The following is a 27,075-nucleotide window of genomic DNA, read 5'->3' as shown; positions in this document are numbered from 1 at the left end:
TCATGAGGTATTTTTGGAAACATTCTTTTCTACATAAACAGGGTCAAACAATCTTGCATACTATCAGGACCCTGTTTCTCAGTGAAGTTGAGCTAACAAGCTCTAAAATCACCTGCATGACTTACAAACACTTGCTACCTCTCCTGTCATGCACTAGGGGTTTGAGCTGTATGGATGTGTCCCTTCATAGTCATCCTTTGTGGATGAAAGCAAGGACATACTCATTCCACAGATTCATACACATTCCTCAGCCTGAGACCTGTTTTGTCCCCCTCAGTTACATGGAGTGTCAATAAGCACCTTTTAGATTTGTATAAGAGGCAGAAGTGAATTTTTAACTCACTTGAGAAAGTCCAACACATCTGTCTGTACTGAAAGCCACAGCATAGTCAGGAACCAACCCTACAGCATTTGTCCTGGGCCTGTGCAAAGTGCACAGCAGGAAGAATCACACCCAGCTTCCTTGTTTTTTAAAGATGCAAACAAAGACAAGCGCAGGAATTCAGATTTCTCCTGGAGTGGCACAGAGTGTGTGGCAGACAGGCGGCTCGGGGAGCGGAGCTGACAGATGTGTGCGCCAGACACCGTGGGAGCCATCCATCCATCCATCCATCCATCCATCCATCCATCCATCCATCCATCCACCCGTCCGTCCGTCCGTCCGTCCGTCCGTCCATCCATCCATCCATCCATCCATCCATCCATCCATCCACCCATCCATCCTCCCTGCCTCCCCACCCCCCCTCGGGGGGACAGGAAACATCCTGCCACAAACACTCCCTGCGTTCGGGCTCCTCTTGGATGGATTATCTGCAAACGGCGGCGGGAGCATCCCGCTGGGAGCCCGCGATTCCTGGGCGGTGTTTACGGACGGGCTCGACAGGAGTCCCGACGGTCAAAGCCCGTCAGACTCAGAGCACCGCAGCATCAGAGCTCAAGCCTGCTAGGGCTGCTCCCTCTAGCGGGATAAAGTTCTTCGGCTGGGGGAAAAGCCTTCCCCTCCCTCTTTCTAAAAGTATTTCTTCTTCTTCTTTTTTCTCCCCCCCTTTTCTTTGTTCTTGTTTCTTTTTAAGTGAATAATTCAAGTTTTGCGGATAGTGCAAGACACGGGGCAGTTTCCATCAGACAAAAGGTGACCAAAGGCTGCACTTTTCCAGCCCTGTTTAGGGTAGAGCATGGTGCCCAGGCAATGCAGGTCAGCGATTACTCCTCAGAAGCGACAAGCGAGGGACTCTTGGTTTGTCTTCTAGCAGTCCTATGCATATGCTGCAGCTGTGTTTGGTTTTGATTTCCCACTTCTGGTTACAAAAATAGGACTTACTATAATCATAATAATATTAATGATACAAAATAATTATTGTAATTATATACTTTTTGGCAAATTATTAACACAAAGCAGCCCAAAAAGATCCCACTGGATTAAAAAAAGGTGATAACACACAAATGTTAAAAAAGACAAAGTCTTTGATAAAAAAGAAGGAAAAGCAATCTGCAAATGAATGCATTTCTGTAAGGCAACGTTACCTTTAGTCTTCCATCTAGATTTAGCTCAGATTCTGTTGTTCAAGAAATTATTAGAACTTGGCTTGCTTGAGCTTATCAATGTGGTAACAGAGTTTCAGTGCTGGTCCCAATTTCAGCCCCAGGTATTTCATGATCATGTCGCTTTTCAGCAGTAACAAAGCATTGCCATCAATTTCCTGGTTTCAAAGAGAGGAAGAGAATCAAAATGTGTTAACCCCCATTTAAGTGCTGTGTCCTGACACATTAAACAAGGTGAATTAAAAACAGCGTGTCATTTAGGGTAGAACTACCTGAAATGTCATGCATTTTGAAATTTCATTAAAAAAATTGAAATCTGAGATGTGATAGGAGAAAGCCATGAAGGAAGGTTTAATTAAATATTACTTTTTATTCTTCAAGGAACTATAAGATTAGTTTAGGTTTCCAATTTATTTTGCAATTAAAAGTAGAATTTTTTAAAATCAGTGCTGCTCTAAGTGCAATTCTGAGAAAAGCCAGTCAGCCTTGAGAGAAAGGCATGAATGATGGAGACAGCAAAGGATGTAATCATATTAAACTGCTAAGAGAACACCTCTGGATCTCAGTTTCAGTTTTGTCCCCAGCTGTTTGTGGGTTTCACATATGCCCAGTACAATTATACCCAGTGTTGCAAGTGTATGGTATATATGCATGTGCGCACATATATATATATATATATATATATATATATATATATGGTTTTTTCTCAGATTCAAGAGAGCAATAACTTGCTTATTTAATTGCATTTATTATTAAATTTGCTAGATTTTAATTTAACTCTCATGTAAATGGAGTAAATTGCCGCCAAGCTCAGCTGTTTATCCCAGAACTGTTGGCTTTAAAACCTTTTGAAATTATGAAGTACTACTGCAAAAGAAGCCTGAACCCACAGTGAAACAGACTCTCCTTTACTATGGGCTGTAGACCCATGCTTTCAGCTATACTGTTCTTCCTTGGACCCAAAGCCTGTCTGTTTTATCCTGAGTCTATCAGTGGATCTGCCAAAAAATACTGCCTATTCCCACAGCTTCCAGCACATTTACACACTTGGAGTGTCAGAGCTAAAACATCACAAGTGCTATGTGTGTGTGCAAACACATACACAGATACACACACACCAACACTGTCTACACTGTGTTCTAAGGTTTTGATGGCTAGATCTTTCCACTGTGATCCATTGCCTACTTATTAAGCAATGCTATGGATCCTAATTTGCCCTGATCATTATTATTCCATTCACTAGGTGATTTATCTGATGAGCAGTTAAGGTCACTTTCTGATTAACTCAATCAATTAATGCTCCTCATTTTGCAACCCCCACTCTATCCATAATAGAAACTCTCTCCACCTCCCCGCTCTCCTTGCCATTATTTTAAGGAAGCTAATGTAAAGTGAGAATAAGTGTTACACATAATTACTATTTGCATAAGAAATAAAATAAGAACTCCTTTAACTGTGGTGCCATAGGGTAAAAACACTGTCAAGGGTCAGGTGTGGAGGCAGCTGCTTCTAAATGTTGAGTTCAGCATTTTATTATTTCCATTATTATTACTGTGTAGGGGTCAAGATTAAACTCCATGACAATAGTATGCCAGAGGGAGCATTCATATCCAATTAAATAGCCCATATTAGCCATTTCCCTGTGCAGGTTCTTGGCTTGACTTCTTTACAGTATTACTGTGTCAGCCCTTTTAAAAATAATTTTAAGAAAGAAGACTTTGATAACGTGGTTCCCACATGTACATTAGCCCCAGCAGATTTTGAACCAGGTCTGGAACTGGTAACATTCAGTGCCATCAGGGCTGCCTTTCCCCTCCTCCATTTCCTTTCCCCCTATCTTTCTGCCAAGTCTTTCCTGCTGATGGAATCTCCATGGGATCTCACACGGTGCTGCTGCAAGGTCCCTGGCCAGGGCTGGGGCTCCCTTCCGTGAGCCCAAGAGCTCCATCAGTGATGAGCTCGGCTGTCCTTGGCACACAGCCCTGCTGACAGAGCAGGGAACAGTCGATGGGAGGTGCTGGAAATTTCTCAGTCTTTTAGTGGACACTCTCAGGAGCCACCTGTGACAGAGCTCCTCAGGTGTCTTCCAAGAAGCAAAGCTTGTGCTCCTGGTGGGAAGAGCAGACAGAGCCAGGACATCCTGCAGCACCTTTTGGGGCAGTGAAGGATGTGGGCTGTAGGCTGGAAGAGCTGGCTCTGAGGACTGAGGTCGACACCCAAATGGCCGGGTAGAGCAGTAGGGAAGCACACTGCCCACGTTCAGGATACATTCTCCAGCTGTTTTCTTCCTGCTGGTCCCAGCAGCCTCTCTCTCCCAGCTCAGATGAGCTGACTGCCAAAGCAACTATTTCGGGTGATAGCTGGGCCTTGTCAATGACAGTAAGTCCTTCTAAGTAAATTATGCACCTGCTCCATGGAAAGATTGAACATACAGGAAGATATGGCTGAGGTTAATGGACTAATCACTTGTCTCTCACCCCTGGGGTCTTTGTGCTAATCCAGATGAGGTTTGAAGGCTGAAAAATTGCAGGGATATATATAACTCAAAGGTGTAATTGAATTGAGTTGTGTGGCAATCATACGCAGGTTCTCACACCTATGGCATATTTTACAAGGAAACCAATGATAAGTAGAGCCCATGGGTGCTGGGTGTGCAACAAAGGATGACAGGGACAGTCTTTAGTGGCAATTTAGCTTGATCTCTTTGGTCGCAGAGCAGCTGCAGTATCACGGCATTCTCCAGTGCAGCTGGCCCATGACTGCCTGGAGCGTTCCCAGGCCCTGCTGCTACATAAAAGCTCACTTTGCTACAAATGGGAACTCGACAAAATTAGTGCTTTTGCACTCTCCATATTAACAATAAAAACTTTAAAAGTTGGGGGTTTTCCCTTTGGAATATACCTGTATGCCTCAGACCATGTAAATTCTCACTCCCTTGCATGAAGATTTTCTCTTGATGCACAGCCCCTTCTGATATTGTCAGAAACTCATTTTATAGCAAGTTCCTTCAAGTCTGAAGGTGGCTTGTTTATCTGCCTGGTTGCCCACGTGACCAATATAGGCCATGCTTTCATTTTCAGCTTATAAGGCAGAAGGCAGGAAAAGCAGGCCAGCACCTAACCTGTACCTGCACATTCGGCCCTACACTGCTGTGCCTGCTGCTGTTCTCATCCCACAGACCTGTCTACAGAATGGCAGATGGCCCCAATACCTTCCTAGGGGGAGCAGACACCAGGACCTCTGGTCACCTTCATTTTCAGCTGCCCCTCAGCCACCTTCTCTCCTGTATCTGGAAGCCCTGGAGGCAGAGTGTAGCTGGAAGTGCATTTACCTCCCTCAGCTCTCATCCCTCAGCTCTCATCTGCAACTCCACAGCCCCACTTGTCTCTGCTGGCACAGGCTCAAGGAATGATCAAGCCCTCTTGTTGTCTCTGCAGCACTGGGTGGGCTGGTCAGCACTAAAGGCTGGGGAGCAATTCTCATTCAGACCTAGGTCCAGGCACTTACATGAAAACTTATGACCCCCAGCCAAACACAAACAAGTCACTTCTAGGGTAAAATCCATTTTTCATAGCCAGACTGAATTGATTAAGGAGAGATGGGGAAGGCAAAAAATGCTAATAGATACATTGGTGTCAAGTCCATATACAGCAGCAGAACAAGAAACTCCAGATCAGGCAAGTCTCCCCTTTATTAATTAAGGATAATAAAATTTCCGTCACTGGAGGTTATCCTCACAAAAGCAACTATCATATCCTCTAGAGAGTCAGCAGGTATGTTAAATTTGGTTATGTAGTTACATAATACTGAGGGGGAAAAGATTAAAATATTGGCTGTTTTGGGTTTCTTCTGCTAAATATCTAGAGACACATAAAAAATGCTCTTCAGAGAAGAATCATATATATCCTGAGAAAAAAATTGTCATTGAAACGAGGCTTTTTTGTGCCAATCTGACAATGAAAAATGAGCACCAGATCCTCAGTGCTTTCTCTAAGGCTTGGCATAGAAACAATTTATGCTGAAGTAGCTGGGAATAAACAGTGAGCATTTTCTAAAGACACTGTTATGGTTTCCCCATTGAAGTATAAATGAATAGAGTAGCATAATATAGCACAAAATAGAGTGGAATGGAATGGAATGGAACTGTTTCAGTTGGAAGGCACCTACAATGATCTAGCCCGTCCTGGCGTTTAACGACCATGTCAAAGGATAAGTGAAATTTCTTCAGCCCAAACCCTCCAGAGGTGCTGAACTCCTGGCCAGGCCCTGCATTCAACCTGGTTGAGGAAGCCCTAGGCAGCTGAGGGGCTGTGTGTGACATGTGCTGGCTGTCTCTTGTGACTTAAATTACCTAGAGGTGGTAACAGTAGCCTTCTACATACGTGTTTTCTGAAGAGCTCCACATGAGGGCCTAAAGCTTGAGGGTCTGCATCCTTCACAAACCACACCACATCCTCCACCGTCCAGGTCAAAGGATTCTTGCTTGATGGCCGAGCTGCATCTTGTCGTTCAGGTGAAGGACTTGAGGCTACGGTACAAAAAGCCCACAGCAGCATTACAATGGCATGCAGAGGTTTCCTCACTTTGGGATTGTGAGTGTGCAGGGCTTTGGCAGCCTCACTGCAGCCCTGGACATTGGATCTCTGAGTGTAAGTACTGGCCTGAGATGGTGGCATAGAGGAAAAAGGGGACTTGCAGGAGTTTCCAATCTGATTGCTTATTGGAAGATATGATCCCAGCTGGTGAAGTGTGTTAAAAATAATGAAACCCTTCGGTCCCTGCTGGAGAAGGAAAAATGTGCCAGCTGCCAGGCTCTTAAACCAAGCTGCCCCTGCTGTCTGATCTGCCGCTGTAGGGATCTTGGCTCAAGAAGACACTACACTCACACCTGGAGAGAAAAGTTCTTCAGCACTAAACAAAGGAGTTTGCCATTGAATGTGAAGGCTAGAGGATAAAATCAGAATTTAGCAAACACGGTTTTTAATTTGCATTCAGATATTCATACTTCTTTTAGAGCTTAGCCGAAGGTTTCAGTCCGTATCTTCCTAATCTTAGACCCTCACAGAGCTGATGGTCCCCAGTGAATGCCAATTTGGGAAGTTAGTAAAACATGTGAAGATGAACATTGCACATGTGACTTTTTAATGGTATAACCGCTCGATGATTTAAGGCGACTTCAACTTGCTGTAGCTTTAAATCAAGTGAATAAAGGCACATTGGAATGAAAGTGCATTTATGTTTTTATTCTTAGTCTCTGCAGAATTATAAATCTCAATCTCCACCTGAATATAATTTGTACCCCCTCTTATCCTGCTTCTTACAACCAGAACTATATTATGCTAGGCTATAGGAAAGCTGTTTCCATTTGTTTATATCCTCACCAAGCAAACTTTGCATTAGTAGGCAGCAGCACACAGATGCATTAAATGTTACTTGCTCACATCTGCTCATCTCTTTCTGTCAAAGCCCAGTTTTTAATGAGAGAATTGCAAATGGAAAGCAAGTACATGCTGCAGAATACCAGAAATCACACAGAAGAGTGTGTGTAGAGGGAGATCACAGACACCTAAACTAGAGCCTGGAAATGCCCCAGGTAGCCAAAAGGCAATCCCAACTGCTGAGGAGAGAAGGGATGAGCTCTCCAGAGAAACACTGAGCTTACAAAGACAGATGAGACATGTGATAATCTCCATGCATGACTCCAAACTCAATCCTAATGCATGTGAGTAAATGTGGGTTTGGGACTTGTGTAGATTGTCTTTCCATTGACTTCAATAGCACTCTGGTGATTTATATTAGCTGAGACTCTGCCCATATACACCCAATAATGGGTTTATGTGCATATTTGTCCTTTTTCCCTTGCCACCATGCTCATCTTACAGTATAATGTAACGAGGTGTATTTGCAGTTACTCAGAATGAACTCCAGAAAGCAGCAGTGCTATGAATGTGCAAATCTGGTTGATGGCTTTCATAATGAGATGAGATGTAAATATCATGATAATTGCACTCTCATTTGCTAAGTCACTGTTCTGGATACAAAGGACAAGGAACAGCCGCAGGTCCTTTTAATTAGACAGCAAGGACTGGTGTTTGTATGGACTCAGGTGACCCTGGGCTCTGCTCACAGAATAAATGCAATACACAATGGTACAGACACCATCTGGAGCCTTTGGCATGAAACAATGAAGACAGAGAGTGCAAAACAACAAACAGGGTAGTCTTGGCCAACCCCTGGATCATCAGTAACAATGAGGAACTCTGTCAGGGACAAGTGGGAGAACTGGGACTTGTCTTGGAGGCACAGGGGTATTTCTCCCCTTCATGGTCAGTCGATGGTTTGGATGACAGCTGATGTGTGGAGGCATTGGGCACTCCATCACCTCAAACCTAAGGTCAGGAAAAAGACCAGGCTTTAGCAAATTAGTCAGAAAATAGGGGGAGGAGAGAAAGGTTTGGCTGTGAAAAAAAGACTGCAGAAGTTTCTCTGCTACTGCCACAACGTGGTCAGGGTAAATGTGCCACTATTGAGGAGAGTATTTTTTCCCTTTAATTTGTATAAATGTAAGGAAAGCCCAGAGGACTTAGCCTGGGATTTACACCAGGAACAGAAAGGGCAGCCTGCAGCCCACTGACTCTTGCCTGCAACCTGCCCAGGAAAGGGCAAAGGGGAGCAGAGAGCCCCAAGTGCAGCTGGGAGCCTTCACAGGTATTGGAAGTATCTGTAATAAAAGGAAGGGGGATGAGAAGAAAAGGTTGAAATGACAGGGGGAGTCTATTCACTCCTTTGCAATCTAGCAATCAATAGCATAAATGTGATTTCTGAAAGACAAATGACCTTTCTAAAGAGACTGCATGGCTAGAACTCTTCCAGACCCTAGCAGGTGAAGATAACCCTTTCAAATCCATGCCAGAGGGATAGCATAATATCAGAATATACAAACAACCATTATGTGTCAATACTAATTCTTAAAATACTTTATGTACCTACCTAGTATCAAGTTTTGGATTCTTTGCTGCTTTTTCATGAATTAAGGTGTGTTAATTTACTTGTGTGAAAGAAGCTACCTTTAAATGTTATTAATAAAACTGAGAAACCCCCAGTTTGCAGCAAAATGTCAGGTTTTAGCTGATGAGTCTGGAAACAATCTGGTTTTCCATATATTTTATAATTTATTTTTCTGATTAATTTATTTGGCTTTTTAATTTTGTAGTTTACACATCTGAGTGTAATTTCTCAATTTACAAAAGAAAATAGATCATTTCATGTCTACACAAAGGCACGGGGTTTCTTTCAATAGCATCACTTTGGTGAAAGATTATATGAAGCACAAAAGTGTTTGATGGTGTCAGGGCAAGTGCTATACATTCTTTTCATATCTGAAGGTATTCACACTTAACCTAAGCATTAGATAAATGAGGAAGTCTCATGTCTCCTGGGTATCCTATGCCATCCTGTCATCAGAATTAATCAAGATGATAATGAATACTCAGATTACAAAGAGATGGGAGTGCTTGCGACCAATAATTATTTTTAGAGATCATAATCTAGGTCAAATCCAATTTCCTGTTTTTGACAGGTGGCAAAAATTTGTCAAATTAATGGAATGAGATATGGAAATTTAGGTAATCAGAGGGAAGCACTTTCCCCTCCTGCCTCAAACGATATTGGGGAAGGACAGTGAAGAGGTTCCTCTGCAGGGGAATGTCTCCAGGCATCCCAGTCAAGACCATTGCCCACACAGAAACAGCTGGAACTACCAGGTCAGTGGCAAAAGTTGAGTGAAGCTGGGAGAAAGAGGTGGCCTGGCTCAGTCTGAGTTTTCACCCCACGCTTTTCTCTGCCACTCATCTCTGGACCCTCCTGAGAAGGAGAATGGAGACGGAGCCAACAGCCAAATGGCTGCAGAGGCATGACAAGGAAATAAAATGCTAAAATGGAGTTAAACCTGCAAAAGAAGGAAAGACAAATAACAGACTCCCTAAATATGTTCTTGGCAAACAAACAGAGCCCAGAGGGAATACAGTCATTGATAGATAAGAGTGGAAAGGGAGTGACAGATGAACTTTAATATTGCTGCAGGCCTAAATGATTTCTTTGCCTCAGGGGAAGGGGGTGGGAATGAAATTTTAAAAGGTTCTCTCTGATTGCACTGGAGCAGATAATAAGGAGTAGCAGATCTACTGAAACTAAGCAGAAGTAGCAGACCCTCAAAGGTGCAGAGAAATGGGAATTATTTTAAAAAACAAACCACCCTCCACTACAAACAAGGAAAGGAGGAAGGCTTTAAGATACTTTTCTAAAAATCTAGGGCACACCAAGCAGGAGAAGAAGAGATGCATCAGACTAGCAGGGGACTGGGAGAACACAACTGCAGGCTGTTTGGGGCAGGGCAGGGTGTTGACTGGCCACGATCAGCAGAGAGCTCTGCAAAGAAGGCCAGGCTCAGCACACCTGCTTGCGCTGGCCGGCGCTGGCAGGACCTGTCGGGCACCACCTGCCTGGTGTCCTCGCCTTGCAAGGTGTCCCAGCAAGTCCCTGTCCCACGGGGCGGCAGCCGCTCCCGCGGGCAGCACCGCGCCGGGATGCAGCATCGCCAGGAGCAGCCAGCGTCCACCTGCACGGGACGCGGATATCAAATATTTATCCGGGCTTTTCTTGCTTTGCCTCCCTTTTGTAGGTGAAACAAAAAGGCAGCCTGCTTTCAGACTGAAATGTCCTCAAAAATTAGCAGGCAGGCTGTATTTGCTGAATACGGTGCTGAGGCTCACAATGCCATCAGCAGCTCCTTTGCCTTGGGGCAGTACTGGATCTGCCCCCAGTGAGCTGCTTGCAGCATTATTCTGGAAAAAGAGAAATTTCAACTCCCATGCCCCCAGATGTTTTCAGAAAGTATGTGTACTAATAAGCAGGACTGCCCCTTTAACAAAGACCCTCAGGTGAAAATAATTAACTGCTAATACTGGATAATAAAATCTCCATAAAAATAACAAGCTACAGGGTGAGGTTAAGGTTATTATATTGTGGTTGAATACACAATTCTTCATACTTGGGATAAAGGCTTTGTCTGTTATGTAAGCAAGCTTTGAAAGGTTTATGATGTCCTTGACCATTCCTTCCCCAATTTAAAAGCTTCAATTTGGCAAATGATGACAGGGAAGTGCATGTTTATCTGTTTGCAGCCCCAACTGGCTTTCTGAAATGAGATTTTTTTTTTACATCTTTTTTACAGAATTTTTTAGCATAATCAAGGAGAATTAGGCATCAAGCTTCCGATCGCATTAATGAGAGCTTTGAGGTTTAATCTCATCCATTCCACTTGAAAGACATGTTCTGCTATGCACTGAGATATGGTTTATGATTATGGCTTTTTCCATGATATTTGCCCACCATGATAAATAAGGCAAGCTGTTTTTCAAAACTATCCATAAATAAACAGGATTGGTTTGAGGTTTCAGAGATAAATTCTTCCTCTTTTTAATGAGCCTGTCTCTGCCTCATAAGTATACAAGCTGAAGAGGATAAGGACAGAGACAGACATGCTCCACTTACTCATCTTTCTTTACTTATGATTCAGCAACATATAAATTATGCCTAGAAAGAAGAAAAACACATTCAAAGATTGTTAGGGACCTTGGCAGCAAACCCTGTATGGGTTTGCATGTAGGCAAACCCTACACCCTACCTCTACTCTATCACCCATGGTAGACCCTAATCTACAGTGGGTGATATCAGGACTAATAAATGCCTAAAAATTAGGAAAACCTCAACAACAAAGATGAATCCGAAACCATTTTAATGATGTTCACTACATGCATTTCTGTTTTAGGAAGCCTTTAGTGTAGAGCTGGCCAAATGACCCAGAGACCTCAGAGGAGCTAGGCTATGCAAGTGTCAAATGACTGTCACATAAAAATTATTAAGCTGTTTTGGGATGAGTTCTGTTAACCCCAGGTAGTATATATAGCAGTTTCAAGTCAATTGTGACTGCTTCACAGGCACTCATGTCATGGATGCCTGGTTCAAAACTATTCTCTCCCTCTTTGCTCCTCAAAGTGCTTTTAGTGGTTTTAAGCCAGAGAAATACAGGAACCTGTAAAGCCTGTTGCATGACCACTCGATGACTTTTTTGTTGATCTAGTTCTGGAAAAAAACATGAGCCCTATTTCAGTCTTCTATTTTGTAAAGACTGCAGATTTTCTGGGAAGTCACGAAAAGAGAGATGGAGGTGTCTCCTGAATTTTAGCTTCCTGCTTGGCACTACGTAGAGGTTTCACAAAACATTGGCCAAGACTGGGAAACAGTGACATTCAAAGTCTAAAACAAAAACGGAAAGCAATGCAGCTGAACAAGCTTAAGAAGCTCTGATTTTAAGCTTCAGTCCCTTGAACATAGTTTCTGTCCCCTGATACCAAGGGTTTTCTCCACACAACACATTCTTAGGCACAGAAGTTCTGTGTATTCTGAAAATTCACAAAGTATTCAGTAAGTCACCTAGTGATCTAGCAGAAAAAAAATCTGTGGAGGGTTACTATGTATGAATCTACCACCTCTGGTTGAGGTGATCACTCTTTGTGCCACAAATTCCTGAGGGCAGAGAGGGATGCGCCACCATCTCTGCAGTTGTCCCTTTCTTTGGGGCACGCTGCAGTTCCCTGCTGGAGACAAGATGTGTGGCTAGACAGACCTTTGCTCTGAACTGCCCTGGCTCTTCATTTGTGCTACAAAGGGACAATGACTGATCCCAGAATGATCAAGATTTTTAAGGCAAATAACTATCAACATTGTTAAATCTTGGCTCCTCACAGCTGCCAACTATAAAGCTTGGTGAAAGGATCCCAGTTCTGTTAGGAGGCAGTAAAGAAGTGGTGGGAGAGGGGTAAACGAATTCTCTGCAAAGTGAGCCCCTTGTTCTCCCAACACCTGATGGTGCCAGCCTGAGAGGCACTGAACAAGATCTGAAAGAAAATGGCTTTTCATTTCCTTTTCTCTGTAACTAAGGCCACCAGTTCCCACCAGTTCCTAGTGACAAACTTTTACAAACTGTTTGCAGAGTATTTCTGTACTATCCACTTTGCTTTGATTAAAGTTGACTCTGTAAGTAAAGAATGAGATAATTACGAGAACCAAACACTTATCAGTGGTCTTTATAATAGACTAACACAGAGCTAAACCAGGGAAGCAAGTGTGTAAAAATAATAGCAAAGTCAGTGATAGTTTTGGGTGGGTATTGAATATCTAAGAAGGCAAACCTAGATAAACAAATAAACACAGGGGGAAATACTTGTAATACCTATTCCAGAAGAATAATGTTCTAAAATATTAAATAGTGAAAGTTCAGGAACAAGAAATAATACAGATGTTGGGGAGGTGAGGAATGTGAAAGAATTAAGTAAAGATTAAGCAAAGGATACTAGAAAGAGGCTCTGAAATGGCTTCCAAACAAGAATATGCAGAATCAATGGAATCTTCCAAGGGAAATGCAAGGGCAAAAAGACAGAGTATTGAGATAATGGTAGACAAAGGGGCTAGGGGAACCAGTAATCTTCTGCAAATACATCAAGATTTTAAAAAAATAGTACTAGAGTGGCAGTAGATTCCATTAATACATGAGGAAGGGAAAAAAATTAATGACTTTAAAATGGCTGAGACATTCAACTCCTTTGTTAGATCTGTCATCAGAATGAAAAATGCACACATGAAGTTTGAATAATTAGTAAGGGGTGAAGACACTGTTGGCATCACTACTGATAAAGACCTGTTGACTGAGAATTTGGAAAATGCAAACAAAGTTAACTGAAGTTCAGTGAAATAGCTAACCCATCTGATGAACTTGGGTAATTTCAAGATGAAAAAAAAAATGTGGCCACCAGGAACTGTAGTAGAGTAGAGCAACTGCCCCAGCAAATGTTAAGTGAACAAAAATACAAAGAAAGGGAAGAAGAATCATCAAATGCAGTGGTTTCCATAGTATTTCTTGAATTTGCATATAAACTTCTTGTGACTTTGCTTCCTGAAGAATAAAAGAGGCTTAAGCAATAAGCTGAATGATTTTTAAAAACATATGTTTTGTTGAGGAGTCTTTTTCAAGCAAAATCTGGCTTGGTATGTAATTAAAGGGGCAGGAGGGGCACAGAGCTAGGAAGCAAAACCTCTGGGTAAATGCTTTGAGGTAGGCACTAATATTTGGGTTTGCTCTGCATCACCTCTTGTACACAGCTGGTGTCACACAAATAACAGGAACCTGCCTGTAGGTGGTATAAATTTTTGGGAGGATTGCCTTATATATTAGTGTCTTTAATGCTGATAATAACAGGTGTGATTGCCACACAGTTATGTGTAATGCATATGTTTACATAACAACAGCATTAGAAAACTTCCACCTTTTTATTTAATGGGGAACAGACTGATTTTGTGTTTACACAGGTTATTATTTCCCCTTCTAGATGGAAGCAGGAGTGGTCTGGATGGATTCCATCACAGAACCACCTTACCAATTTTCTTGGGAATTTGGGAATGAGTTAAGACTGCAGAGCACAGCAGCAGCACAGCAGCACACATTGCTAAATGGAAGGTGGTACATTACCACTTCTTTGGTGGTTTCCTTCAAGATAGGCGCCATTCCTGGTTGGGCTGGAGGTCTGGTGCCGCAGCCCAGTAGCTGAGGAGCCCCCTGAAGCCATGTGGGCAGGACGATGGCTGCAGGAGGAAGAGGAGCCTCCAGCAGGGTGTCCGTCTGCAGGACTCTGGCGCACGGTGTACAGGGAGCCCGCGGAGCCCAGCGCAGCGTCGGCAGGATCCGCGCTGTACGGCTTCCTGCTTGGAGCATCGGCCAGGCAGTCCTCAGGTATGACTGTCTCTGCTCAGGAAGACCAGACACAAAACAAACATCAGCAAAACAGAAACCTTTTTAATTCAACCCTTGAAAAAAAAAAAAGTTTAGCCAAAATTCCCTCTTTTTTTGGTCACAAAGTGCAACTCCATTACCAGCTTTCTGTACAGACAACTGTCCCAGGAGAGGTCCTTGCTGAGAATGAATAAACAACCATTCAAAGTCAGTAGAGTCAAAAGAGTGAAACCATGGCTTGATATGAGTCATCTGTGTCGGCTCACAATATTATTTTCTGTAAAATCCTGGGCCACTTAGCCCAGGTCCAATTGGACTCATGGTGCTCCTCAAATACACCAAGACCAGAGGATTGAAAGGAAGGAGACAGGGGAAGACAACAGGACAGGCAGTTTGTTAGGTTCAAAATGCCTGGCAGCCAGTAGGAAGGAGTGAAGGTAATAAAGCAAAGCATTCTGGCTGCAATTACCAAAATTAATCAGAAGCATCCTCAGCTGCAGACATCCATCAGGCCCAGTATCCCACAAGGATACAAGCTTGATGACTGATGAGCACACCCAAGGTTTTTCATGGACAGTTCTTTGTTATGTGTTATGTGTGAATCACTTGGATCTGACTCAGGTTCAAACGTGCCAACATCGTAGACAACTGCAAACCATTGCTGTGATGGTTCCTGTCCTCTTCATTGCAATTTTTACACTATGTAGGAGCAAAATACCATCTTTTCAGAGTTCTGGCAATTAACCAAATTCTGCACTTCAAGACCTATTTTGGAGACTTATGTCTTACACTCCCTTTTGCTTGTCTAACACACGGGCATGAGGCAGGTTTTGCAGCACACAGGTATTTTTTGCCATTTCCCCTCACATTTAGGCTCAGGTTTGTCACTGACACTTCCATATCTGTGTCACTGACTTCCTCCTCCAGTTTACTCATATCTATGTCTTTCCTATTTGCCTTTTTTTTGTCTTCACAAAACATGGCCACAGGTCTTCCTCCTCCTTTTCCCCACTACCATTCTCCCTACAAACCAGCTCTCCTGTCCCCCAGCCCCAGTATCACTGCTGGGATACAAGCAGACCCTTTGGAAACCTCTGTGAGATCCCAGCCTTCACAGAGCCCTGCTGGCAACCTGCACTTCAGAGATTCCCACCGGGTGTTAACACCTGGCAGGCAGGGAGCCCCTAAATTAGGGAAGTGCCTTCCATTGCCCCATAATATTTTTCTGAGCTGTTGAAAAGGCCACTTTCCTCATCATGAGCACTCTCCCTCCAGAGACATCTGAGCAGGGTGAAATTTCCCCCACGGTGTCGCACATCAGCTCCCTGGCCTGAGCAACACTCTCCTCCTGGTGTGTTCTGCAGCCTTATTGAGTAACAAGAAGAATTTGTGATGTAATTTATGCCATAAGACACAAACTCCATTCCTAATAGATGTTGAGGCTCTATATAACAGAGTATTCCTTTTTACTTACATTTTCACTCTTTTTCTTAAAAAAACCAAACAACATTACTTGGCAGATGTGTACAGTAGTAGATGGTAAATGAACATGATTTATCTCAACAATTCAAATACTCAGGAGTTGTGCCATGATATTATCTTGGCTTGTGCGTCAGGCCACAGCACAGGTTTTTGTTACATTGTTCTATTTTATTGCTTCTTTTAAAGTTTTGTCCCATTCAGAGCCAAGGCTGAACTCACCATAAGGCAAACATCAAATTTGAAGGAAAACTGCAAATGTGAAATTTCCTCGCTTTTGGGCATTTGCCTTTGTGACTGCAAGTAACTTTCCTCTAGCAAGGCTTTTTTCCCTTGGATGATTTGGATTCTTACAGCATGCATTCAGGTGTCCTGCTGCTTTCTGCCAGGAATTTCTGAGCTTGATTCCCATACAAATACAGATAGGGTGTAATCCAACTGAATTCAAGGGAGTTCAGATAACATAATACATAAGAGAAATGGGAATCAGATACTCTGAACCTTTCCCCCTAACCTCCAACAGATGCCAAAATTATATAGCAATTGAGCTAAATACCTTGCTTTTCAAACTCCTCCCAATAAACCAAGGAAAATCCAATCAAGCCTCCTCATTCAAAGGAATTTAATTACTGTGTAGAACACTTGCAATAAAAGCCTCTTATGCATAAAGAAGATGGCTCTTTCTGCTGCATCCTGCCTGCACTGCATGGAATAATTATGCCTCTTGTGAATCATTACCTCTTTATTCCAGGAAAAGAATGCTCTTTTAATATGATTACAATATGAAGAAGACATAGACTATCAAAACAACAAACAGCACATTAAAAGAGCCCTGCTAAATAAACAGCATATATCTTTTATTGCCATGGATGTAAATTACTCCAAAATTTTTGAGCAGACACCAGGGATTTTTTGATGGATGTCAGACTGTCTCAACAGCCTGTGTGAAATAAGACATGCACAGATATCAACTCCCTGTGGAAGGGAGAACACCCATGAATTGTGTACAAGACTAAAACAAGGAGCCAATCTCTGTCAGATTTCTTCCTAACTTTTCTTGATCTAGATCAATTTATTCCACATCTCTGCTTTGGGCTCCAGAATGGGAATGATGATGCCTATTGCCATGGAACAAACCAGAGCCTCCATTCATTACTCTATGAAACATCCCACAGTGGAAGGTGCTCTGGGAATTTGAAAAGTTGTAATAATGTCTTCATGGGACCAAGGGGAGCAGGGGCCATCTCAAGTGGCCCATTGCCCAAAAACAAAAAACCCTGTGGAAGCTTTTGTGTTCCTGTTTTTCCAGCTCTCTGTTAGTTTGCACCACAGAGAAGCTGCATGACTTGAGGTTCCACTGATGATGTGCATAAAAAAAATTCTGCATTTTGTAAGCTCCCAGAAAGCCTTGTAAAGTGTATAGCCATCACAGCTTCTAATCCCACTTTGGCCAATTAGGAAAAAAACCCACTTTTTTAAGACAATAGAAGAAAATATAAATTTCTATTGGGGTTGAAAATGCAATAGTTCATAAATCTGTAGCTTAGCCCTTCTGTATTCTGACTCACTTTCATATTTTATTTTCTAGGTAGTCACTCCCACATATTAGTGAGAAACTAGTACACAATGCTTTAAAGCAGGATTTATGAGAAAGCTGCTTTGAGCTTTTGCTCTGAGCACAGCAGTCTCTGTTACAATTGCTCAGCACCCTGAGATGCTTAAGCCATTTTGGCAGTTTTCCTTTCCAGGAATGGTCCACAGGCAGCTGGATTGAAAAGCCCAAAGCTGTTACATCCAGCACACCTTAAAATGCATCAAAGGAGAGAAAAAAGCAATAGTTGCCTTCCCAATTAAATAAATGTGCATTTCTTTTGCTGAGCTTCTTAAAAGTAGCAGTCTGTCAGATTCCTAGCCAAACTCCTGAAGATGTGTGAGCTGAGAGTTAAAAGAGCCTGAGAATGTGCAGCTAACATCCCATCTCTGCTGCAAACCTGTGGAGTGACCTTGGTCAGGTTATCTGTCATCTCTGGACCTCAGTTCTCCGTTAGGATGAAGGAAAACTCTTGTTTTGTCTCTCACTTCTGTAAAATGTTGAGCTCTTTGCCCCAGCAGTACTCATTTGCCACTGTGGAGTGCCACATGGATGCATGCTGCATGTGTGACTGCAGAGCACAAACACTGGGCCTCTGGTAGCATCTGGGAATAGAGACACTCCAGGAAGACAAAAGAATTGACTCTCATTCAACATGAGGAAAGCAAATGAAATTCAATTTCAAGTCAAGCAGGAAATGAAGAATAGTATATACCCAGGAAAGATGATCTCTAGCTGACCTTTTCCTGAGCAGATCTAATCTCTTACTTTTTCTTCCACATCTTAAAAAAAGCCCAAACTTAGTTTGTTAGAATCTCTCCCACAGGCAAAATCTCTTTGTACACTCCAGAGACACTCTATTCTGCCTTCTCTGCTCCCAGGCCAAACATGTCTTGCACCACTTTCCTCACCTGCTGCTGCTCCCACATCACTGCTCGTGTTACATCTTTCTCTCCCTTTTCCTCTCTCAGCCTCCATTCCCTTATACCCCCCATGCTTCTCCCTCTGTTCTTCCCTGTCACCCCCTCCTACTTCTCTTCTGCCACATTGCCAATATCTTGCCTTTATTCTAACACTGCTTTCCTGCACCTATTCCCTCACTCTTTTCCCATTTTGCCAGTTATATCCCTATCTCTCTTTTCTACTTTCCTTCCTCCCACACATATGATTTTCATAGCCATTTTCTCCCCTGGCTGTTCCCCTTCCACCCATCTCACACTTTCATTGATCCAGATTTCCCTTTCCTGGTACTCCCATGCCTTTTGCTGAGTTCATCCCCAGATTGCTGCTTGGATAGCAGAGCCCAAGGTCAGGGCAGTGAAGTGGGACCAGAGTCCCTTTCCCAGGCCATATGTTGAGGCCATGAAGTGGCTGCATCTGGGTGAAGGCTGCCTGAGGCACTGCTGGAAACCCACACTCCCTGCTCTGAGCCTGCTGGACACTGATTCCCAAGCCAGGAAGGTCCCCTTTTACACACCAGTAGCTTCCCAGGACAGCTGCCCTTCCTTCCAGGACAATACTTTAAAGTCATTTCATAACCTTTTACTTTACCACCTGCAATGCTCCATCATTTGTATTTTCTTTAATTAAATTTCCCATTAACTTCTTTTCCTCACAGTCAATACAGATTTATTTCTGTCTTTTTTTTCTCTGCCCCCACTATTCCTTTTCTGTGTCGTCTCCTATTCCTCACATCATTTAGTGATGGGCTTTGCCCTCTGACCCTTCCCTGTACCTTTTAAAGTGCTACCATATATTGTCTATAATGGGCTGACCAGATGTGAACTCCATATTTTAAGCAGCATGATATCATAGCTTCCTCAGACCTCTCCTTTCTCATAGCCAGGGACAGCCTTTTTTCATCTCCCAGTCATTTTGAGAGGAGCCAGCCACAGTGTCAAAATCCTATCGAGAGGCTCCTTCTTTGCATGGTTTTATCTTTGCCTGTATTTTATAGTTCCTGAGTCCAGCTCCTGCTCCCTGCTCAAGGATGGCATTTGCCCTGTTGGGGAGGTGGGAGGAGGGAGGGAGGAGTGGGGGAAGGGGGGAGGGCACAGGTTTGAGCAGCAGCTTAGAAACCCTGCATCTCAGCCTTCACAAAAGGAAAAATAGAAGTGGGGAAACGCAAAAAGCAAATGCTGAAATGCAGGAGGAAATCCTTCAGATGAGTTTAACTATCAGTTCGATCTAGTGTAAGCCAGACAGCGAGAGAGCAGAAAGGTATAAACAGTATTTGAGATTGTGAAAGATATGCCTTGGCTCTGAACTGCTATCTTCTGTTTTAAACATCAACTCTTAAAAGATTTTAAAAGAATTTTTTCTGTTCCTTCCAAACAGCCTCACACATTTCAGTCCAGCCAGGAATGTACCACGGCCCTTATCTTCCCTGCAGTTTGAGCCTGCATGCATCTATCTAAAGATAAGAGTCTCCTGTGATAGATTAAGACTTTCCAGCTCTGGCTGCTGTGATTTACTCTGGGATTACAGCACCAGCCCATTCCTTTTAGCTCCGTTGCCCATCCAGACATGCAGCACAATGAAAATATGATGTCACCCTTAGCAGATGTTTCTGTACCGTGTCAGCACCACTCTCTGGTGCATGCATCTGCCCCCTACACAGCTGAGCAAGGACCAGGCCTTTTCCACACCAACCCGTGGCTGGACAAGGAAAATATTACAGCAGTGACATCTGGTTTGTGGCAGCAGAGCCGAGCCACTCGCTGCCTGCCGGGGCGGAGTGGCACGGAGACATCCCCAAGGAGCCACAGCATCCCTGAGGCTGCTGCAGAGATGCAGGGAGGGAGCAGGCAGCCCAGGGCACCCGCCAGCAGCGGGCCAGGGCTGTCACGCCTGCGGTTTTCAGTCTACGGGAGAACATTTGCATGGGTTATAGGAACACACAGTTGCATCCACAGGGGAAAAAAAAGGGAGGCTTGGTAGTCAGTCAGAACAGGAAAATGTAAATATGCCTCATTCACTTGTGAATGCAGATATTATGAACACTGAAACTATGGTCACACTGTGGAGATAAAACCTGAAATGAATTCTCCAGGGTTTAGTCTGAGGCTTTACTGCACCATGTATCATCTAGCTGTGTCCTAGCTGCTCAAAAATATTTTGCAGTAACTGAAATTCTGAGTCCCCTAAGGAGAAGCTGCCAGTCAGTTAACATCAAGAATCTAAATTTTTTAGAGACTTTTCCAAAATCCAATGTTGTCCTGATTAGTTCTTCAGCATAAGCAATTTTTTTTTCATTATTTAAACAATTTCCCTTGAGTGCTTGCCGCCCAGACAACAGCCACATTGTGCTTAATGCAGTAGAACTAGAGAATGAAACCAGCTGGGAACAGATCAACATGGTTTTATTGTCCAAACTGAATAAAAAGGTAAATTCAAATGCTAGCTGCTGACAAATATATTAGATTAAATAATAAAAGGTGCTCGTGTGAATAAATAACCCATTGAGGAATTTTTTCCATTTTCAAAGTGCTTGGGGAGGATTGAGTAAATGCATTTTGTTACAATAGAGAGGTTTCAGTCCTATGTTACAGCACAGGCAAATTGTTTAGGCACACACACGAGTGCAGGCAAAGGGATTTCAATGACACAGGGATCTAGGCTGTAGTAAAAGTCTTCCTTTGGTCTCTTCCACCTGATTTCAGACCTGCTCCTCCTCTCTCTTCCCTCCTCCCTTGCCTTTATGTTATACCAAAGTGTACATCATGAAAAGAAGATTTATCAGGGCTGTACAGTTTTGTGTCTCAGCACAGCAATGGTTCTGCCATGGCAGAGGGAGGTGGGAGAGGCTGCGATCGATCTTTTCCCTTTCCAGCTTCTAGCAGTAGCTGGAGGGGTTTTTCTGTCAGGGTAGTTTATAATGCACTCTGTATCCCTATAAATCAGCATTGATAGAAGTCACAAAAAAGCTGTATACAGAATAGACTAGATGAAAATGACTGTGTTATTTGAAAATTTCAAGGTATTATATACTGAGATTCTCTGCAGATGAAGTACTTAGTGCATTTCTGTTTTGCTATCACCATGATGAATGTCCCTTAATCATATTGCTTAGTACTGGCTTAAAATATTTAATGGTAATTTTTTTATTGTTTGAAAAACAAATAATCTGAGATACAAGAAGTGAGATGTCTACAGCAAAATGCAGTGACTGCAAAATAAGCTGTGTTTGCTCATTAATAAATATAATATTCTCATCCAAAAATTGGGTAGAATAGTACATATAAAGCATGAGCCTGTGCACATGTTTGTATGCAGGTATAAGATCTTTCATAAAGTCTTTTCTTAATTTCTCCCTGCCCAGTACTGCTGCTCTGCTGAACTTTCCGATATTTCTTCTGCCATATAACATATATGAGCCCTGAAGTCTTAGTTCCCCTTCACAAAATCTTTCTTTTCCTGTCTTCTTTGCTTCTGCTTCTGACATCTCTGGCTGCCCTCAATCCCAGCAGCTAGGAACTCGCCAATTCCCCTTTGCTGAGCATTTTTATCCCCACATCTTTCCATGGTCCTACAGAGCCAGCTTCCCCCCCATCACTGTCTGTGCCATGTTGCTGGGGAGCTGGGCTCACCTTGGGTCTTCATCCTAGGGGGGATGGTGTCCCCCACCCTGGGACTCATCCCCAGCCTCACTGCATTTTCCTGAAATCCAGCTTCTCTGATGAAGACCATCAGGCCGCTGCCACCTTTCTGTTTAAGTAATTTCTGTACCTTCACCTTTTCTCTTCCAAGAAGAAACCCACCTTAAAGTACCTGATTCCCTTCCCCAAGCCACCTTTTGCAGCTCATTTTCAGTCAGAGGATGTAATTCTCTTGCCCAGCTGCTGGTGGTGCAACTCCTTGTCTTGCACCCTGACCTTGCTCACTGCTGTCCATGGCCAGCACAAACACCAAACCGCATGTCACTACCAACAATTTGCTGCTGGTACTCTCTCAATTGCTTTAATCTCCTGCTTTGCACTCATTTTGCCAACAGATTAATGTTCGTCAGGCAGATGCTGCATGTTACTACTTTCCTAAAGGCATTTTGATGTACTCTGTATAATTACTGCAAACAAATAAATCCTAAGGAACTGGGGAACCCTGTTGATTAAAAAGTGGCCAAGACTTTTCAAGAAAAAAACAGTGGATGATTTCCATGGAAATGCCACTCTGTGTGGGTTTCCATTTGTTGTTTAGTGAACTGGGAAAGGATAGAGAGAAACAGAAGGTAGATAAAGACAGATGAGGGAGGGATGACGATAAAAGGCTAAAAAAAAGACCAACATGAGGAATATGAAAAACTGAGCTGAAAACCTTTTGCTTGTATGAAGAACATACAAGCAAAAATCAGTAATGTCCTGTGGAAAAAATTCTGAATCTTGTTTGAAACCTGTCATATTGAAGCAGCCTAAATACCAAATTCCCTTTCCCCACTTTCAGCTTCCTGCCATGGAGGTGCAAGCCCAGGCCTTGCCATAGGCACCACAAACCAGGCAGTCCCAGAAGCAAGGGCCCTCTCATCCAAATTCACAAGCAGAAGTTCCCCTTTCTTCCAAAACCTTTCTTGTTTTACTTAATAAGTGCTGGATCTTGAGGTTCACCTTTTTTCACACTCGTATCTTTGAAAATCAGGTGAGTCATATTGATTTATGCTTGCAGCACTTGCAGAGGTTTCCCACCCCCAGTTCTGGCTTGTGGCCCACTCATCTGACTGCTTGAAATACTGGTATATTGGATCACAGGTATTTGGATAAATATTTTAAAAGTTCAGGAATGAAAATTCCTGTTTCAACTTTAATTTAAACTATTTAAAATAAAAGCCTGGATTTCTAGCTTCAGATATCTCCTAGAGGAATCATATACCTCTAGGGAGAAGGTCTTAACCATTTAAAACAAAGTTAAAGCTAAACCTGGAGCTAAAACAGAGTAACAATCACATAATTTACCTGACTAGGGCTCTGAAAGTGTCTGTGCTTTCTCCACATGACTGCTTGTAAAGCTTGAATTAAATGCACATACCCAGGGGTATTCTTTTCTGTAGTGGATATGATCTCATCCATCATGCTTCATGCATTTATACCCATCATTTCATCCACTTTCCTTATGATACCCTTTGATATGGAGAAATAAAGCATCCTTAAATTCTATTTCATAGCTTGGCTCTCTTTCCTAACCTCCATGGCTGCAGCCCAGGCAATATCCAACACTGCTGGTGTCTGTGCCACGGCACTGAGCACATCCTGGGCTGAAGGACAAAAAGGCCTTTGAGCTTTTCCCCACTCAGTGCTGAGAGCAGAGTGCCTACCCCCCAGGGGTAGCTTTTCAAAAGGGATGAACTTCCTTGCAGCCCCTCAAGTCAGTGAAGGCAAAACAGCCCAGCAGAATGTGGGAAGGAGGATTTCCCTGGGGCTGGCTGCTGAAGAGATGTCTGCTAACAGCTCCATTGCTTAGCATCCACAAAGAGATACAGTTTCATAAACTTAAAGGAAAAGAGTCTTCATTTGTGAGTTAGCAAACAATAATCTCACAACTTAAAGGTCAGAAAGTTCAATTTATCCAATTCTCCCAGTTCTATAGAGTCCAGGCAAAATACACCACAACTGAATTTTCTCTCTTCCATCCATCTCTTATTTTTCTTTCTGCCAGGATTTGCTACTTAGTGTTCATCAGGACCTCAGTACCAGGGTCCTTGGTTGGATGCCTTGCCTTGTGGCCAGTTGTGTCAGGTGGGGAGGGAGAATGCAGACAAAGGAAGGAAGGAAGGAAGGAAGGAAGGAAGGAAGGAAGGAAGGAAGGAAGGAAGGAAGGCTATCCCAGCCTTTCTCAACTGTAATGCAGGCTCTGCCATCAATCCAAAAGCCCCAAAGACCATATAAACTTTTTATATTACACTTTGTTGTGGCTGGATGTCTCTGCTCCCTCTTTAAGAGTGACCTTAATGTTTTATTTATTGTTTAAAGGATAATGATCATGGTAGAGGAATATATGAGGCAATAAATGGCCTTTGCAGGTAATTAAATGTTGAGGAGCACTGAAGCTATTGATAGCCATAAAAGCCATTTATTCTGAGTGTGCTGAGAAGCCAGGAGTGCTGTTCCTCATAGCATGCAACAAGACAAGATTAAACAAGCCATGGTACTACAAAGGGGAAAGCCAGCATTTTTCTTACTCTCTCAGGGCTTGAGACTTCTGAGCTGCTGTTTATTTGGTGCTTGCAACAGAAAATATTGATTGTAATAATATGTGGTTTTCTATCATATTATTCCTTTTTTCCTAGCTGTTTTAGAAGGGCTCTGCACATGTTGGCAAGAATTATTGCCCTCCTTTGACACGTACTCAAATAAAGGCACAGCAGGGAAGAGTGGCTTGCCCACATAGTCAATAGCGAAGTCTCTTATAAAAATCCAGTTCCCAGGCCAGTGTCTTGCCTACTTAGCCACACTCCTATTAAGCTGGTATGACAAGCATTGCTATTGTGCTTGTCATACCAGCTTTTCAAGGGCTTGTGGATAGGAAGAGCCCACCTTCCTACAGACAGAGGCACTAGCATCCTGCTGTGCTTCTGCTCCATGTAGATCCCTACTTCCAGCCAGTGCCACCAGAAGAGAAGCTGTTCTCCTGTGGATAGTGGAAGAAAACTCCATATGGTTCCAAATTTGGCTTGGCCCTGGGGAGAACAGCAAGGCTGGGGACCTTATTCACAGACTTTCCCATTTCCCCTGTGGTAAGTATAATACAGGGTGGCCACCAAAGTTCTTGCTGCAGTTTTGCTGCAGCCACGTGCAGCCATGATCTGTGTGGAGACATCAGCATTATAACAGCACAAAATAGCCAAAACCCAAGGTTTGGGACAGAAAGAGCAAGGAAAGGATTGACTGAAAAGGAAAGTGGATGTTTATCAGACTTAATGCTTCCCACATGAGAGAAACTTTTTCCATTTCTGTGCCTACCACCAGGTTACCATCAGAAGTTTTTTAGTAAACATGGTTTCCTCTGAAGAATAATCTGATATCTCATAGGTGCATGTCAACAGTGTGTAGGTGTCCTAGAAATGAAACTTTCACATGCTCCCATCCAAGCCTCCATCAGCTGAGCCTGAGACAAATGGTGAAATCTGAATGCAGAGTGGAGACACTTTACAGGATCTCTGTTGGCTTCCCATCATTTAGCCCCTGTCCCACTTCACAGGGCTTTCTGCACAGGTCACCCAGGTCTTGCCGTCATTTTAGCTCAGATTGCTCTACTGTTCCCATGGAAAATGTTGGGGTGCAGGTCCAGAGGTGCTTTGAACCCAGGTGCTGTGGTGACAGGTAACATCTCAGGATTTGCCGTAATGCAGACCAGAAGCTGGGCATTTCCCAGGAGGCGTGGGAGTTACCCACGCTCCCACAAATCACTCTCAGGAGCCAGGAAGTCCCTTCACAGCTGAGGAAGAGCCCTGGGCAATGTCCCATGTGAGGCATGAGACAGATGAGGGCCCTTGGCAAGGCAGGCAGAGCGTGGGGCTCAGCTGCAGAGAGGGTGATGCACAGCCAGCAGGGCTCATTGCAGAGGCCAGCTCTAGGCACAGCCTGATGAGTGTTCACTTCCTGGGCATGTACAACACAGTTGTAAGTGAGATGTGCATATGTCAACAAATCCCACCTGGCCTGTACACAGCCATTAGCATCTGGCAGCTTGCTGTGAGCACAGGTGAGTTATGGCTTAGGGGCATGTGCTCTGGGGCAAGGTTAAGAGGTGACTCCTGTGTGGGGTAAGTGGATTAATATGGCTGGACACGATGCTGGCTTCTCCTCTCCCTTCTGATGGTGTAAATCAAGGGTAACTGCACCAAAGTCAATACCTGGATTAGATTCATTGGTGCAAAGGGGCTGAAAAGCACATGATTTTAAAAGAAAAGACATCTCAATTACAAGATGGGGAACAGAAACAATGAAAAATGTGGCTGCTTTGTGTGACTTCCTATGGTGTTTTTTCTGGCCCTGCTCCTTCCATAAGAGCTTTACCCCAACAGGAGCCCTCACAGACCCAACTGCAGCAGAGCTCCTACTCATCACTGGCCCTCCCTGTCTCTGTACTGTGGGGAAGCCCTGTCTCTGCTCTGTGCAGCAGAGGAACCCCCAGGCTGACCTTGCTGCAGAGAAATGCTGGCTCCTGTGGGGATGGAAGGAGATTTAGGCAATGCAGCATTAAACACAGCCTCAGTGCCTCAATCCAACCTGCCTTAAACACTTCCAGGGATGCAGCTCCCACAGCTTCTCCAGGCAACCTGTTTCAGTCCCTCACCACTCTCACCATAAAGAATTTCTTCCTCATGGCTAATTTAAACCTACCTGACTAGCCCAGGCTGCCCAGCCCATGCTGCTTCTGGGGGGCTATTGATAGCACACGCACACCCCACCCCACAGTGGGAGACCCAGGAGAGAAGCCTTGCCTACACCCACATCCCTTGTCTAGTCTGAAGCAAAAATAATGTTTTGCCCATCCTCAGTGTCTGGGGAGATCCAGTGAGGATGGTGGCAGGGAGATCTCCATTGGAAATTTGTGGGGGTGGAGATGCTCAGAGTGTAACAGCAACTGTAAAGACTATGGTTGTGGAATTGCCTTCTCTCACACA

The 27,075-nt window shown here is 43.5% G+C and overlaps 1 protein-coding gene across 1 annotated transcript in view; it reads right to left on the bottom strand.

The window, feature by feature from the left end:
- Window positions 1-1,537: 1,537 nt before the first annotated feature.
- Window positions 1,538-27,075, bottom strand: part of SCML4 (Scm polycomb group protein like 4) — a 41,721-nt gene continuing 16,183 nt past the window's right edge. The window contains exons 5-7 of the mRNA XM_054280465.1: window positions 14,129-14,401; window positions 5,925-6,070; window positions 1,538-1,700 (exon numbers count right to left, since the gene is read on the bottom strand). Coding sequence (XP_054136440.1) covers window positions 1,575-1,700; window positions 5,925-6,070; window positions 14,129-14,401 — 545 coding nt within the window. The 3' untranslated portion in view covers window positions 1,538-1,574. The remainder of the gene's footprint in view (window positions 1,701-5,924; window positions 6,071-14,128; window positions 14,402-27,075) is intronic.

This window comes from Melozone crissalis, unplaced genomic scaffold (assembly GCF_028551555.1).
Source record: "Melozone crissalis strain CALT ecotype California unplaced genomic scaffold, PUWL_Pcris_2 ptg000027l_1, whole genome shotgun sequence".
Lineage (NCBI taxonomy): Eukaryota > Metazoa > Chordata > Aves > Passeriformes > Passerellidae > Melozone > Melozone crissalis.
This window is presented reverse-complemented; position numbering and strand designations above follow the sequence as displayed.